General features: G+C 35.7%; 1 protein-coding gene across 3 annotated transcripts in view; it reads right to left on the minus strand.

Moving 5' to 3' along the window:
- Positions 1–15,885, minus strand: part of FNBP1L (formin binding protein 1 like) — a 59,137-nt gene that overhangs the window by 20,103 nt on the left and 23,149 nt on the right. For all 3 annotated transcript variants that reach the window (XM_027651677.1, XM_027651675.1, XM_027651674.1), the window contains exons 2-4: positions 8,527–8,642; positions 1,926–1,979; positions 263–410 (exon numbers count right to left, since the gene is read on the minus strand). In XM_027651677.1, the coding sequence (XP_027507478.1) occupies positions 263–410; positions 1,926–1,979; positions 8,527–8,642 (318 nt within the window). The remainder of the gene's footprint in view (positions 1–262; positions 411–1,925; positions 1,980–8,526; positions 8,643–15,885) is intronic.

Raw genomic sequence — 15,885 nt, forward strand, 5'->3', positions numbered from 1 at the left:
AGTACCACAGACAAAAATTACACTGGCAAAAAAAAGCTTACTAGTAAGTACTATCTCCCAATATATTAATTTTTAGGTTTAATAACTGCAGTAAACCAGTGTATAAACATATAGAATAACTTTAAATGTGTTTTATAAATGTATTACAATGTATTACAAAACTGATTGCCATGTTCATTAAACTGGGTAAACAAATACGCCAATTCATTGAAAAACATACATTCTGACATCCTGTTTATAAATAAAAAAATGTAAAAATTACCATTTTTCTCTCAGTTTTTAGATCATGAGAATATCTCATCAATTCTCCATACACTCTGTGTCCCATTTCTTCTGCAACTACTTCTCGTTGTCCTGCATAGTCATTCAACTCATTCAGGATGTTAAAAAAGGCAATACACGAAGTAAACCTGACAGAAAGCACACACACACAAACATACATACACAAAAGGTCAGAAAGTTTTTTTTTTACATGGACTTCTTTTTGCATAGTCTGTATTCCTGATTAAATTTAAAAAAAAAATCATACACATTTTACAACAAACCTTATCTTAATGCTAATTGAGTTATAGCAGAAATACAAGCTGGGAAAGCCTACGTTAAGCCTAGCACACACTGTATATGTTGCAATGTCTCTTCAAACACATTTTATAAGAATATGGGGGGGTTTGTGGATGGAAAAGAAAGAAGAAGAATACTACCTGGAAAGCCCTGTAGTATAGTGGTATCTCCTAAGCTGCCAACTGAGAGGCCTGAGCTGGGGAATGGATACATACGTCCCTAGGCTCAGAGGCTGAACTTGCTGCAGAGATGATGTGCTTGGTAGTCTTGAGGGTGGAACATGCCAATCATACCACTCATATGCATCCCGATGGATGTTCTACAGAACAAGTTTGCTATCAGCTCTGGAGACAGCTGCCTGTTTGCCTGCCCACCTCTTGGCTGGAAGTAAGGTGCCACTATGGCTGGCACTAAAAAGGGGGGAAGAGGAGGGGCAAAGGGTAGAAAGTGTGTGTGGAAGGGAAGAAAGGAAAAAAAAAACAGGCACCACATTAAAATATACATCTTTCTCTCTTATAACTGTGGAACACTGCCATCCCCATAGGTTTGGCTCTTGGAAATTTCAAATGCCACCCTTGCACTGGAAATCCTATAGCCTGTGGTCCAGGATCTTTACATAGTTAAAAGAGATAGAAGAAAACCAACCATGAATTCTCAGGCACTCTGCACAGCACGTGTTCTGGCTGCAATCTGAAACTTACCCACTTTTTTTACTTCCTAAGACTTATCACTAAAGAAAAAAAGTATTGTCCTTTTCTAAATAAATTTTTAAAATGGCTATGGCCATGGACAACAAAACAAGCACATCTCTGATAAAGAAAGCTGTTTAGCACAAATTGTTCCTCCACCATTAGACATTCACTTATTTGGCCTCCAGAGTCAAAGCAAGTCAGCATTTTAAAAGCTCTTCTTGCCTGAAACATGACAATTTCGTGTGCATTTGAGTCTCAGAATACAGATGCATAGCTACATTTGTATTGCCATAAAAATGCACTGGAAAACACTATTAAACCAAGAAAAAAAACAAAGCCTAAGGACACATAATTGCTTTTCTTTAAAAAAACCCCAAATACTAGACTGTACACAGCATGCGAAACTTCTGCTTTCAAAATTTCAGTTACCTAAAGATTAATTTGGAAGGGAGCAAGTACAACCTGCCATGTTTACTTCATTAAAATACTAACAGGCGTAAACAAAAGTTTCATGCTGAAGAATCACCGCAGAACTACAAGAAGCCAAGCAGAATTCTTTTGTTGTCTTAGCCAGTTCAATACTTTATCTTAAAAAGAAAAATCCATAAAAGGACAGTACATACTGTCAGTCCTTGTTTGTTTATATATAGAACTTGAAATGCACATTTTTACCTGGGTTCCTCATCTTTTGGTGAACGTTTAGGACAGTACTTCTTAACGAGATTCCTATTTAGGAAGAATGAAAAAAAGACGCTATTTTAGAGTGTCTTTTGAGAAGACATGAACATAGAAAACTACATGAACAAATTATTTTTTTTTAATGACTTCTAGGAACAAATCTATTCCCTCTGTCATCTTACAAGTGTCCTTTAGATAACACAAGACAGAAATCCATGGCATGTTCAAAGTTCTAAGTCACTAAAACCTAGAACAACATGAAAATATTTTAAAACCTCTATTGCACAGTGATTAGACATAAAATAACGAGTTCTTTATTTAACATCATTTGCACACATGCAGAAGCAGCTTGCAGACAAGAACAAAGCAAATGTATGATCACTGTGTAACATACAGACAGTGCACACCGTATGCTGTACCCATGAGCCCAAAACTCCATGTCTGAATTCACCTTTAAATGTAGATTCAGGTTGATGGTTTTAACCACAGAATCTCCACATCTTCAATAAAGGACATTTCCAGAACAGAAGAGGCAACGTCTCTTTGCAGAAAAAAAGATTTTACAGTTTGCCCTACCACCAGTGTTACAAATATCATGCTTTTAGAGACCAAGCAAATCTCTAAAAGACAATCCATAGGACCAGCACTTAACAAAGTATCACAGTCCAATTTCTGATAACATTGATATGAAATAATCTGCTTATCATAAAATGCAGAAAAAAAGAGGAAAAGAGGAGTAAGAGAAGATTCTAGGAGAAAAAAATCTTTCATGTAATGTTGTGTACCTCATCCCACTGCCTCTGTGTAACTTTAGTTGTTACAAACTATGAACTACCTTACCATTAAAACATGGGTGCTAATTTTGCTTTCATCTAAAATAACCTTGTGCAGTTTCTCAAATCCATGTATCTGGAAGTCATCTCTACAATACAAGAGTACACATAGTGAGATTATGTGCAGCCATGAAGTATATACCAAAATATGAGCAGGGAGTTGGTGTGGAAATAGCAAGCTCAGACCTTCTGTCTGTTTCCATACCCTCTGAGACTACAACCAAAAAAGCAACTATGATAAGACAAATCCTCTTCATATCAAAATATATTAAGAAACAGAATAAACACTGAATTTTTAAAAATTGTCTACACATTTTATAGTAACTTTCTTACTGATGTTCAAGCAAGAATCTCTTCTCGCTATCACCGGAATCCACTGCCTGTTGTAACACTCTACTTGGTAGGGATTGAAGGCAGACATTTTGATAGGAAAATGCATAAACCTGAGTAATAGAAAAAAAACCCAATAATATTCATTAAGTAACTTTTCCGTGTTCCGTTTTCCCTTACATTTCTGCTTTGCTTCTCAGTGCTTATTAACAAATAGAAAACTCCTAAAATTCACCTTATTATTATTCAGACAGTGAAATGCATAACACACATACAATGCTGTAGCTAAGCAACCACACATGAGCCTTTTCACAGGAAGGTTTTCAGAGTTGTTAAAAATGAGAAAAGTAATGACTTACTAAATCCATATAGTTTAAAGAGAGAGAGAGGTCACAAATAAAAGAGGGAAGGGTCACAAATATAAATTATTTACTGGCATGATGATTTCTGTTCTGCTTTCATTCTTTAATGCATTTGTTTACTATTTCTAGAGAGAAAAGTATTATATAATCCTTTCTCCTACAGTTTCAATAGTCAATTCTGTCTACCTTGGGATCAAAGGAACATGTGGTTTTGAGACACTGCGTGATCAGGATTTAAAGTTCAATAACAGCACAAGATACAATAATCAAAGGCAATAAATATCAAAAGACAAGCAAATGCAGAATTTAAAGATCAAAGAAAAAGCCAGTGTTCGTGTGAACAATTAAGCATAAATTGCTTTTCCAGGAAGTGAATACCAACACTTAATAAAACCAGAGAAATTCAATTTAAATCTTTGCAGGAGCATAGGTTGACAAGCAGCCAGTGTGAGCGTGGATCTGAAGAGTGAAGCACTATTTCAAAGAGGAGCCAATTGAAACTTTTAAGGGAACGTCACATTCTCTAACATTTTTATCTAAATCCATGCCTAATCCTCAGAATCCCAATATGGATCTGAACTAGTTTATAAGAAAACTGCACAAGTAATTGTGTACCATCAGAACGGAACCAAATCTACAAGATTAATTGCTCTACGCTTCCTTAGAAAAGTGTAGTTGATGACACTTTAATCTTCTTTGGAAGTACAATGTAGACAACTTCTACCACACTGTCTCTTACAGTCATCTGAAGGCAGATTTCATACAAGACTAACCCCATGCAATTGTGTTGCCCCTGTAGTTTTATCAACACTTCTTCTTGGTCTCAGGTCAACACCAGTGAGACAGGAACCTGATTTTTAAGAGAAGTACCATCTCAGTCACATAGGCAGAAGTTTCAAAAAGCACTCCAGTTATTAACTTAAAATTACTTATAGTCATGTACATAAAATGTCTACACAAAATTTAACAGATGTGTGCAAAAATTGTGTTTATCAACTCAAACCTTTGTTTTCTTCCATCAATTAATACAGAATGTAAAGAACAGGAGTAGCATCATCAGAACTGTACAATTTCTATTAAGGCAGCAGTTCAGGTACTGTGGTATCTGCTTACACTAAACCTCTACAGCTTCTATATTATACAACAAATGAGCTTGGGAACAAACTTTTTTTGCTTTCACAAGTTACTAAAATTGCACTGAGTACTTAAAGGCATTTCATATTTATATGTAAAGTAATAGTTTCAATACGGTTCTGATGACTTTGGTGATTAAGCATCAGTATTTATGAACTGGGTGAAAACAATGACAACTGTATTTAGTAACATCTCATCAGAAGCAGTTTTAACTGAAGCAATGAATCTTAAAAAATTGTAACCTGGAATTCGAGTTTACAAAACTGAATATTCTTGGAACCATTGAGAACTCCTACGTGTAGGCTTGCAGAAACATCACTATAAAAAACCTGGCACAACCATATTTAGATAAGCAACAGTGTAAACTCTCAGCTCCAATCGAAGGAAGAGAGATTTGAGAAATTATCACAATGATAATTTGTATCCCCAACTTTACATCTGAGCTTACACCCATTTTAAATAATGTTTCCAAGATTCTGCATTTAAAAATGTGAAAACTACGTCTCAATTTGACTAGACATATGCATATATTAATACCATATTTTGAAAAACACCACTTATACACAATAGTATGCAGGAGGAACATGAAAAACAATTTTCTCAGAGTAAGTAGACACCTCCAGAGATCACAATGTACAATTTTAATGGACAACAAACAGCTCAAGAACAATCATCGCTGTTTGCTTTAAACTGACAGTGGAGAAGCTGACCACAGTCAGAAATTTTATTCTGCATGGTAGTTTCATCTACAAGTGCAGGTATAACTTGTATTACTGCCTAACATCACAGAAAGAGCTCCTCTGTCTGCTCGAGTGTCTTAATGCTTCAGACAGGACAAAAAGGGAGTGAACCTTCAGAATTGTTTTGTGTGTGATGATGTGGAAGTAAACAAAGCAGACCTTCGCCTCGCCCATTTTAAGAAACAATGCTGATCAAAAACAGCATCTGAGAATTCAATTTAAAACTTTGGCACATACTAAATCTAAATTTTTCCAATCAGAAAATATAAACAAAGTAAACAATCATATCATTAAAATGAAATGTGTTAATCTACAGTGTACACTGCAATATGTTTGTCCTGATTCACATCCCTGTATCTCCATAACAGCCTATAATAACCTTTGCAATCCTTGAGGTAACATAATACATTAGTTGAGACCTATGCTACAAAAAACTTTGATCTAACTTAAAGGAGAATTCAAAGAAAATTAAATTAAAGTTGCCTTTTTGCAGAACGAAGTATATTGCAAAGACAAGATAAGCCCTCTAGACAGAAGATTTCAATTTTTCTCTTTTCAGTATCAAAGAAGAATAGCAAGGAATTACTTGTAAACTAAAAACAGCATTTGGACATGATTCTCACCAGCTTTCATTTCTGGAATTACTCAGCAACTATAAACTGCAATAACTGCATACAGTAAGAATATAGTGAGTTCACTCAAACAGTTCCTCCTATGCTGTACATGCATCACTTGTCATCTCCTAGAAGACTTGGAACAGCTGTTGCACCTGGGAAAGCCTCATCACTAAGTTGTGACAGCATAAAGAAAAAAAAAGTTATCAAAATGCAAGGGTATAAGCAAAGTGAATATGAATTTCTGCCAGGACACAGACTGAAAACTGTTATGAAAAAATCACTCAAGTTTTCATCATTAGATTTAAGTCTATAAGAATAAGTTCCATCAATGACCTCAACAGAATGTTCACGGTCCACACTGAACCCGAGAGACAGAAAACAACATCAGCATACATCACTAGCACTATCTTCCTGATTAAACTTGTTTTTTCTTGGTCTCCCACCCAAGTACTAAGAGAGCCACAGAACTACCAAGAGGTGATCACTCACCATACTGTTTAAACATCTACTAAACAAGGGCATAATTAAATTCAGTTATAAAGTTCATTACAAAAAGATTCTCAACACTTAGTTTTTCAGATTATATTTCATTACAAAAGGAAAAAAGTGATCTACTAGAAATTTCCATCTGAGATATTAATATCTATCTCACAGGGCATCTGCTGCCAGCAATAAAGTTCACCAGAACCACAGTCCATCCCACATCAGAACTTCCCAGGAGCTAGTTGCAGAATGGCTGATCCTTCTGGTAAAAATGTTGCTTGATCTCAACCTACCCTGGGCCTCACGACTGTTTTACACGGTTAAAAATGGTGAATGCCCTCAAGAGCAACGATGGCTGAAATCAACTTGTTATCACAAGACAGTTCACTATGAAACAATCAAGTCTCCCCCAAAGAATATACAGAGAAGAGTAGCTTCATGAACTGGTCTACTGGCAGAAAATCAGTCACCCTGTGTGCTGTCCAGACCCTCGTTGGCAGCAGGCAGGAAGTGCATGCATGCACTGTATAACGTGTGTGCAGCAAGATCTGTGCTTCCAAAAACTGTCATACTTACTGCACATAGACAGTCAGTCCAGCCATCTGCCAGAAGGGGTACTCGACAAAGCTCTTTCATTTTTGAAAGACACTTCAAGAAAAATCAAAAATTTTACCCCGAGTAAAATGCCAAACAGAGAAAATTTCCCATTTTTAGTCAAATCCTGAACTAATAATGAGGTGTTTCATCTTGCTAGCTGTGGAATGAACCTTTAAATACAATTAAGCAAAAGGCATTTGCTCATACTATTTAATGACAAGATGTCAATAGAACTGTGCAAATAAAATGTTTCTATTTTTAAACAGACAACTGAAAACAAATCAAAACTGGGCTGTTAACTGTGCTGTGCATGCTTCCAAATTTTCTTTACCTCCTGAACTTCTTCTATACCAACTTTGGAAATATGGTATTTATTTCCTTCCTTTTAAGAAAAATATTCCTTCAGTAAGGCAATGGGCTATTATGTTAAGTGAATATACACAACTGGATCAAAAGAAACTGATAAAGAAATCAAAAAGATTACAAGTAGACTCATGAACATCCATACCCTCAGCTGTTAACCTCATTACTGTATTTATGAGGAAGGATTTCTCAACTCTCTATCTGGTGACAATCTAGTTTGCCAATGATGAGATGATGGAAGAAACCACAGGAGAGAAGCTGCTATCAGTTTCAGTCTGACAAGGGTTAGGCAGCAGCTTCAGCTGAATCCCCACCGGAATTCAAGACAGCAAAGCTTACAGTGAAGGCAAAGATTATGGTGAAGACCAAGTTCACAGGAGCATCTTAAGCTTAAATTTTGTTCTTCAAGCACTGAGTGCACCTTATGGTAAAAATCAATCCTACTTTATTCTGAAGAATGTGCTCCTCTGCCATTTCACTGCTGCTACTCTCCTTGTATGATCCCTGAAGGGAAATTCCTACTGGACCTAAAAGATGTTTCACTTGGCAGCAATACAAAGTTAACTGCAGAGGTAAGACAAAGGGTGGTTGGGTTACAGTCTCACCCAAAGGGAAAAGCTATGGAAAGGGTGCACATTAAGAACAGGAAGATCTGCTGCTTTCTCAAGTACTACTCAATCATTTCAATCAGATTTCTTAACACAATGTAGTGTACCTCTTGCCAATTCAACATGAGAAATTAATTAGCAGCAGAGACTTGAATATTGTTGAGTGATATCACACACACACAAATGCAGATAAGGATAATGCACTTTACAACAAACACACTGAGAGTCGGTGAAAAAAAAATTACCATGGTTTTCCTTGTTCTGAATCTTTAATTTTAAGTCTTATACCCTTTTAGTTCAAAGATCTGAAGGGTGGGAGGGAAGAGTGGGAGAGAAGGCAAAAACAAGCAAGTGCACACCCAAAAATAATTTTCTGTGTTGGCCTGGTCTGTCATGAAAACAACTAGTGATCTAATTCACTCTGAAAATGAAAAACAGTCATTAAGCACGACATTACATACTTGCCCATCATCTGATACCATGATTTTAAGTAATTGTTAAGATCCTTTTGAAAAGAAAAAACCTCACCTCAGTTGTTTTGCATAGTTTTGCTCGATTTCTATCCTTTCTTTCACAAATTTTGCATATTTCTCCAAGAAGTCAATGCCCCACTGTGTATGCTTGTCCAAGTTATCGAACTGATCCTTTAAAAACAAAAGGAAACAAAAATACCCAGAATTAGTTAAGAATTACAGTAGCACCAAAAATTACACATAATTTACCTATGAGTTGTGCTGTGAGGGAAATGCTTGCTATTTGGATAGATGTTATCCAAGTTATAAATCAGTCATGTGCCTCCATACATATACCAGGTTGTACACACATGCACAGATCTACCTCTTTTTGTAAAAACAGCTCTAAATACTTGCATTTTAAGTTGTAAGCAGTCTTTGATCACTTTGACAATGCAAATATGTCTTTTTTCCCTCTCAAAATCCTTTATTTCAAAAGTAGATCTTTTCCAGCAAGACAACACACATAACCATAGACCAGTATTAGGTAAACAGAGATTTGGCAGTTTTAAAATGCAGGAAGTTATAATTTCATTGGATACTAAAAACTATTTTCACGATTACCCACTGAAAGAAAAATAATAGAAATTATAGCTGCATGACTAAATTGGGCGTAACCTGCACATCAAAAACATTTATTAAATCAAAACTATATACACAGTTCATGATCAGCTCCAGAAGGAGATTCCAAAGAAAGTGAACCTGTCCTTAGCCATTAAGAAAGTTATAGCAAAGCAAGGGCACAAAACACAGAGGAAAAAGAATTTAAAAAAATAAATTAACACTTCCAAAAAAAAAAATTGGGGTATTTTAATACATCAAACATCTTGGAAACTAATCTTTCACTGTATTCTGTACTGACCAACAGGCTGAAGATACACAAATTAGGACAAATTGAAATTAAAAAAAAAAAAGTGGAAATATAGAGATTAAGAATTAGGCAGGAGTGAATAAAGGTACAAAATACAGCCCAGCAGACATTTTAGTCTAATGAATATTCACATTTTATACTAAAAAAATCTACCACAGTGGAAAAATCAAGGATTTTCAGCTTACAACAGCATTTATAATGAATTCTTTTAACAGTTACTTAGTAATCCAAAAAGACAAGTAACTAACAAAGTTTGTGTCCTATATATGCTGAATCCAAATACACTTCACAGTAAATTTAAAAAATAAAAAGTAGAAAAAGAAAAGCAATAAGGCTCAAAGTTTATTTAACTTACACAAAAAACTGCAAAGGGTGTTTATCAGAGGCTTTGTTTTACAGATTCAGTAACTTGCCTGAACCTAATGAATGATGTCAACCTTTAGCATTAGCAATTTAAGGTCAATTTCCACATGCAGTAGGATGATCTAAAGTTAAATCAAAAAATGCCATAAAATGCTGAAGGGCTTAAGACTCAAGAAAAAGACATTCACTTAAAGAGATACCACATCAACACAACTACATACAACCAACAAGAACAGAAGAACATAATAGGATTAAGGTTGCTCTCAAATCTTGCCTTGCAGGTCTTAGTATCCTATACCACAGACTAACAACCACTGCCATTAGTGCCTTGAACACTTCAGTCCCATGGTAATGCAAGTACTGCCAACCAAAAATATCCATCTTGTTCCACCACCAGCCTCTGCTCCAGCCTCTGTATCACACTCTCCACCAAAATCACAAACACCTTCCCAAATCTGTTTGACCAGAGAACCACATAAACACCCAAGAGACAGGAAAGGGACTAAAGACAAGATTTTAATGTATTGTTCTTATGTCTTACTTTACGCCAACTGGACACTTCCACTCCAATCTTTTGACAAATAAAGTGATGTTCCTGCTACTGTTTTTAGAAAAGTTGTATATGCTTTCTTTGAGCGTGTGAAGAGGGAGACAGTTACCATGCTGTAGTGTCAAAACACAATTGCAAATATGCATAAAAATACATCATCAATCTCAAGAAGAATTTCTTTTTTACATTCCACTCATTTTTGTAATTACTCCTACAAAATTAACCTAGCGTCCAAAAGAAGTTTCTAAAAGGTGCTTCTGGCATGAAGTCAACATTTAATGCCATTAAGAAGAACTGACTTCCTTCAGCACACAGCAGAACAAAGCCTTTGCTGTCCTACTTAGGCTCTTTAGTCCACAAAGCTCTCATTTGCTGCTAAGGTTTTATTAGCATTAGTGAACACCACATTACTTATGTTTCCAAACATGCAACCAGAGAGGGTGGCTTTCCAAATATTTTGTTCAAACAAAAAAGAAGTCTACTGGTGAAAGTTCATCATCTGCTACTACTGTGAAACTGGAGTGGAAAAAAGTAACATTTGACATGCTATCATGCTTTACTAGAAGTATTTCACCACTAACCACGAGATAAAAACTCTTTTTTTTCCCCTCAATTCATCTTCTTCATCTGATTCTAGAAACAGTATGCTCTGTGCAAAGACAGCTTTGTAAGATTATCCCATAGCTTCACAATTTGTCAAATTATCTATAAACAATAAACCAGTGAATGAAAGTCCGCAGTCACAAAAATCACCTTATACTGCTCTGTAAAGCCACTGAGATTAATGAGCAGAAGATAAAGGTAACATCAATGAATAAGCAGAAGGGAATGGCCTTTTCTAAAGGCTTCTAGAGGTGAGTCACAAATTTACTTGACCTGAGTCCCCTCAACTTCTCTCCAGAAGCATACATGTTTGAGCTCTGGGCCTCAATTAAGCAAAAAGCTTTCTTTTCATACAGACTGCTACAAAGGAAAATCAAATTAATGCACTGAGATATAAGACAAGTGATGTCTTCAATGGGAAAAAAAAAAAAAGAGCAAAAATCAGGCAATACCGTACAGATGAGAAAATGGACGAAATAGTTGCAGTAAAATTTAAGTCTGTAATTTCAAAATAAATATATCAGTGTATTAATGTGGTTAGCTCCATTACAAGAAATGTGAAAACTGCATTAACTAGAGATGAACAAAAGGCAATTAAAAAAAAAAAAAAGAGCACATCCTACAATATCTGGTGACCTACATCTTGATAATGAAGTATGTTCTCTACAATATTTACAGGCAAATATAGATTGCTGTTTGTCCAGTAACTCCCCACACCTCTTAGCAGCTGAGCAGACAATTTTTGTAAAAAACTTTATTAAAACTGCAGCTGACTATTATTAAACTGATTAAGGTCAGCTAACAGATGGTGGCCTGAAGTAGAAACTGCCCACTCAAAAGATGGAATGTAGTCCAAACTCCCTGCATTAAAAAGAAACAAATCTGACACTTGACAAGGAGTTTGTGGTAGGTCAATACAGACTATTCCAAAACAAATGTCGCCTCCGTGAATTTTACTTCCAGATTATTTACTGGAACCACAGATCAATGTTACAAATACTTCAGGTTCACAATTCTAAAGTTATTTGCAGATACCAGGAAGCTTTACAATAATAGCAGCTGAAGCATCAAAGCAAGGAGCCAAGCTGAATCAAATCTGCAACAAAGACAAAACAGACTCTCCCAGGTTAAACTCAAGATTTGTTCTCCCCCTCTTACAGACACTTTTGTTTTCCCCAAACAAGCCTCAAGAACCAATAAAAAGAAAAACACGGAGATCTCTTCAAAGGGATAGGCATGGACGGAATGCTAAGCATAAATACCAAACCTTTAGTCTTCCTAAAGCTACCAGTAACTAGTCCAGACACTGGACTAGTGTGGGAGGTTCAAACAAAAGGCATTAAACCAGACAGAGATTTTTAAAGGGTTAATGTACTGAGTTTTCATAACTTTGGAAAGCAATTCTACTTGCATTTAAAGCTAGAATTGTGGTATCACATTCTGTAAAAAATCCTTCTGTTTTACTATATTATTCCTTTACATTAAGTAAACTAGTTTACTGCATCAACATCAAACTGTTGATTAGTCTCCCATTTCACTGACCTCCAGGTAACACAGCTGAAAGCTTTAAGAATCACATTAAACACAGAAGTACATTGACTTACAAGTTTAAGAAACCTATCTCAATTAATTACATATGCAATATCTTGAAAATCTACTTAATAAAACATTTTATTTCAAATCATGATACTTTGCATTAATTATTCTATGATCATTTTATTCTTTTTTGACTCAACTGTACATCAGTATTTCCATACTTTTATCTGACCACAGTTTTAGTCAGCAGTTACCCAAGTGATCTTATTTGCATTTTTGAGCACTGGCTCAAAACTATTTTCCCAATTCTTTGTTCTCCAGGTTGCCCAGTCATTCTAAACTTCCAAGTCAGTGATGAAAAACTCAATCCCGTATTCTGCTCTCTGAATTCTTAACACTTATGCAGTCTGGTATAAGGAAATATATACCATGACAGCATTCAGAGCATGGAAAAGCAGGAATCAGGTCTTGCTCAGGGGGAAAAAAAAATTAAACCCTTGGCATCAAAAAAGCCCCACCACATTTATGGATAGAAATGTTGTATTTTATTATGAAAAGCAATTAATTACTTTCAAGTCCACAGTAATCCAAGTGAGAAAATGTGGGTGATTCTATAACTTAACACTGATCACAACAGTTCTTCTTTACTCCATTAAAGCCCATGAGGGTTTATCAAATGAACCTGAATTATGGATAAACTTAAATGACAGGTTAAATTCTGCATAATGTCCTTCTTTCCTGCATGAGCAATACTGCAGAAGAAAAAAGAACCCAACTCTATTCAAGAAGTTAAATATTTTAAGTTACAAAACATTATAAAGTGACCACTTCACACATTAAGATTTCATAAAACTCTTATGAAATATGTGAATTGTTTCTATGAAACATTAAGCAGTTTTTTTTTAAATTTCTTTTAAATAAAGATTAAGGCCTTGAATTAAGTTCACATGATCTAACATTTTACATGAATGAGGTATCTCCAGATAAATTCATTTATTTAAAACAAACAAACAAAAACAATTATAAAAACCCCCACCTTTCCAGCGTTTGTACAAAGAACTACCTGATGTGCTACATTAAAAATTATGGGAACCGTAATCAGACCTAAATGTATTAATGAGAAGTTCTCAGTACACTGTAGTGTACGCTTCCTTATTTGTCTTCAGGACAAGTTAATTATAAAACTGTATTTTAATTAGAGCATTTTACACTAATCTACTTTTGACAATACACTTCAGTTTTTCTGATCATGGATACCTCTTCACTGCCTGTTTTTGGTTTCTACTTTTGTCTCTATCTTTATGCATTCCTGCTTCCTTTTCTATCCTAGGATAATAGCTCTTCTATTTTACTGTCTGAACTGATTATCACTTCTCTGTATTCCTGCTTGCTTGTTTTTATAATTATCAATTTGGTCTTCTGGTCTTTCTTTTTTCCTTGCAACTGCAATGTGCTTCTTTCTAACAGGCAGACAAAAGCTGCTTCCAGCTAAACACCAGTTTATTTTTTCAAAACACCCTGTTAGTTTTATGTCTAAAAACTAACAAAGAGCTGTTTCTATATCAAGAACAAAAAAGAAAGTGTTTTCCTTTTCTGTTTTCTACAAGTTCTGGATTGTAGCTTCCAGACTAATCTGCAAATTATACCTCATTCCTCTCTGAAAACAGTCTAGGTATTACAGTTAAGAGAGTGGAAAAAATGTGGCTGTGACCAAACTTAAAGGCTAAGCATTTTAGAGACTCAAAGATTAATATCAATGAGAAGGTTCAGAGCATCAACATCAAAAGCCATAGCTACACTGGAAACAAAGCAGAGGCACTCAGATTAAGATGAGAAAAAAAGTTGTAGGTCCATATACATAAATTAAACAGTACTTCACATTTTAATTTCATATTAAAACAAAAATTTACTATAGACTGTACAGGTATATGTACAGAATACTATGAAGAAATTCTACTAATCTTTTGGAGACATGAAAAATAATTCCTAAAAAGAACTTCTGAAAACAGTTTGTAGGTTGACCTTCAGGACACAGAGCTATTTTGCTTGCAAAAGTTAAGATGCTGGTGTTAACAGTAAACTGTGTCACAACTTGAAAATATTTAAGCGAGAAACTGCTAGAAATGCACAGTGCTTGATATGCAAAAGGAAAACAACAGGAATTAAAAAATCACTTTTAGCTGGACAAAAGACTACTTTGCTCTAAGGAATAAAGAATTAATAAAGTCATAGCATGAACACAGCATGAAAAATCCATTTGCCCCTTCAGCTTTTGCATATAATCTTAAAAAGCAATACCACTGTCAACTTTGATTTTAAAAAGTCCATTTCTATGATTAGAAAAAACGTCTGCATGATAAAATGAGCAAAAACCTCAAAAGTAGTACTGAACCACTGGAGCTCTAGCCATGCTGTAAGATGAACTACACAGCAAGTCAGGTTTCTAAAGCAAAGCTAAAAATGGAGAGCTGCAATTGAGGAAGAGAAATACTGTTTTTCTTTTTAAAGATGTCCTCAGAGCAGCAGCAAAGGAACTGCTCTGGCAACTTTAGATGAAAGTCAGGTCCGGCAGGAGGGAATGTCTTGTTTGACAGTTAACAACTTCACAGGTGTGACAGACACATTCTATTTTCCAGGAAAGGGCAAGAATCTACCACAGACAGAATACGAGTGGAAACATTTGTGACTGCTTTTGGAATTAGCAGCTAGAATTACAACAGAATCAAGTTCTGCCTCTGGAGATTAGCAGATCATCTGAAAGACATTAGAGATTACAGCTGTGCACTCCAGTTCACCCACACCACTGAATGGATCAGTTGGACTAATCATTAGATTTTAACAGCAATAGTTTTCTACCAGCAGAGCAAACTGATTGAAAGAGTTCACAGCTGGGACACCGAACACCAACATTAAGAGAAGAGAGGAAAGGAACACACTGCCACAGACAGTATCTCAACAACCACTCCTATTTGTCCTGCTAATGAGTCACCTCCAGAATTCTTCCCTTAATGCATGGACACGTTCATAAGTACTAAAATGGTGCATTTGCCTCACTGAATCATGATATAAATTTAAGTAAAGAAAACTTCAATTCTTCACAGGTGCACCTATGGGTCTGCTTCTGTTTCTCTCAAGGGACCCCTGCTGTGTTTCCTGGTAGGCTCACTGCCTGCCACAGACTGCAGGGAGGGCACTTCCCTAAATGCACCATCTCTTCCTCCTCAGGAATTTCCACCAACACAGTGTGTAGTAGCCAGAACATGGTTACAAGTATCCTTCCTCTCTGCTACCAATCACAGACTGTTCACGTTGTGCTTGTCAAGGAACTTGTTCACTGTGGGTACGTGTCAGGTTTTACATCTTTACATACAAGTCACTAAGGAGGTAAGACACTGTGTCCCAAGCAAACAGAATGGACCTCCGTGCCACCACCACTTCAGAAAAATAGAAAT

Source organism: Corapipo altera, unplaced genomic scaffold (genome assembly GCF_003945725.1).
Source record: "Corapipo altera isolate COAL_440 unplaced genomic scaffold, ASM394572v1 57, whole genome shotgun sequence".
NCBI lineage: Eukaryota > Metazoa > Chordata > Aves > Passeriformes > Pipridae > Corapipo > Corapipo altera.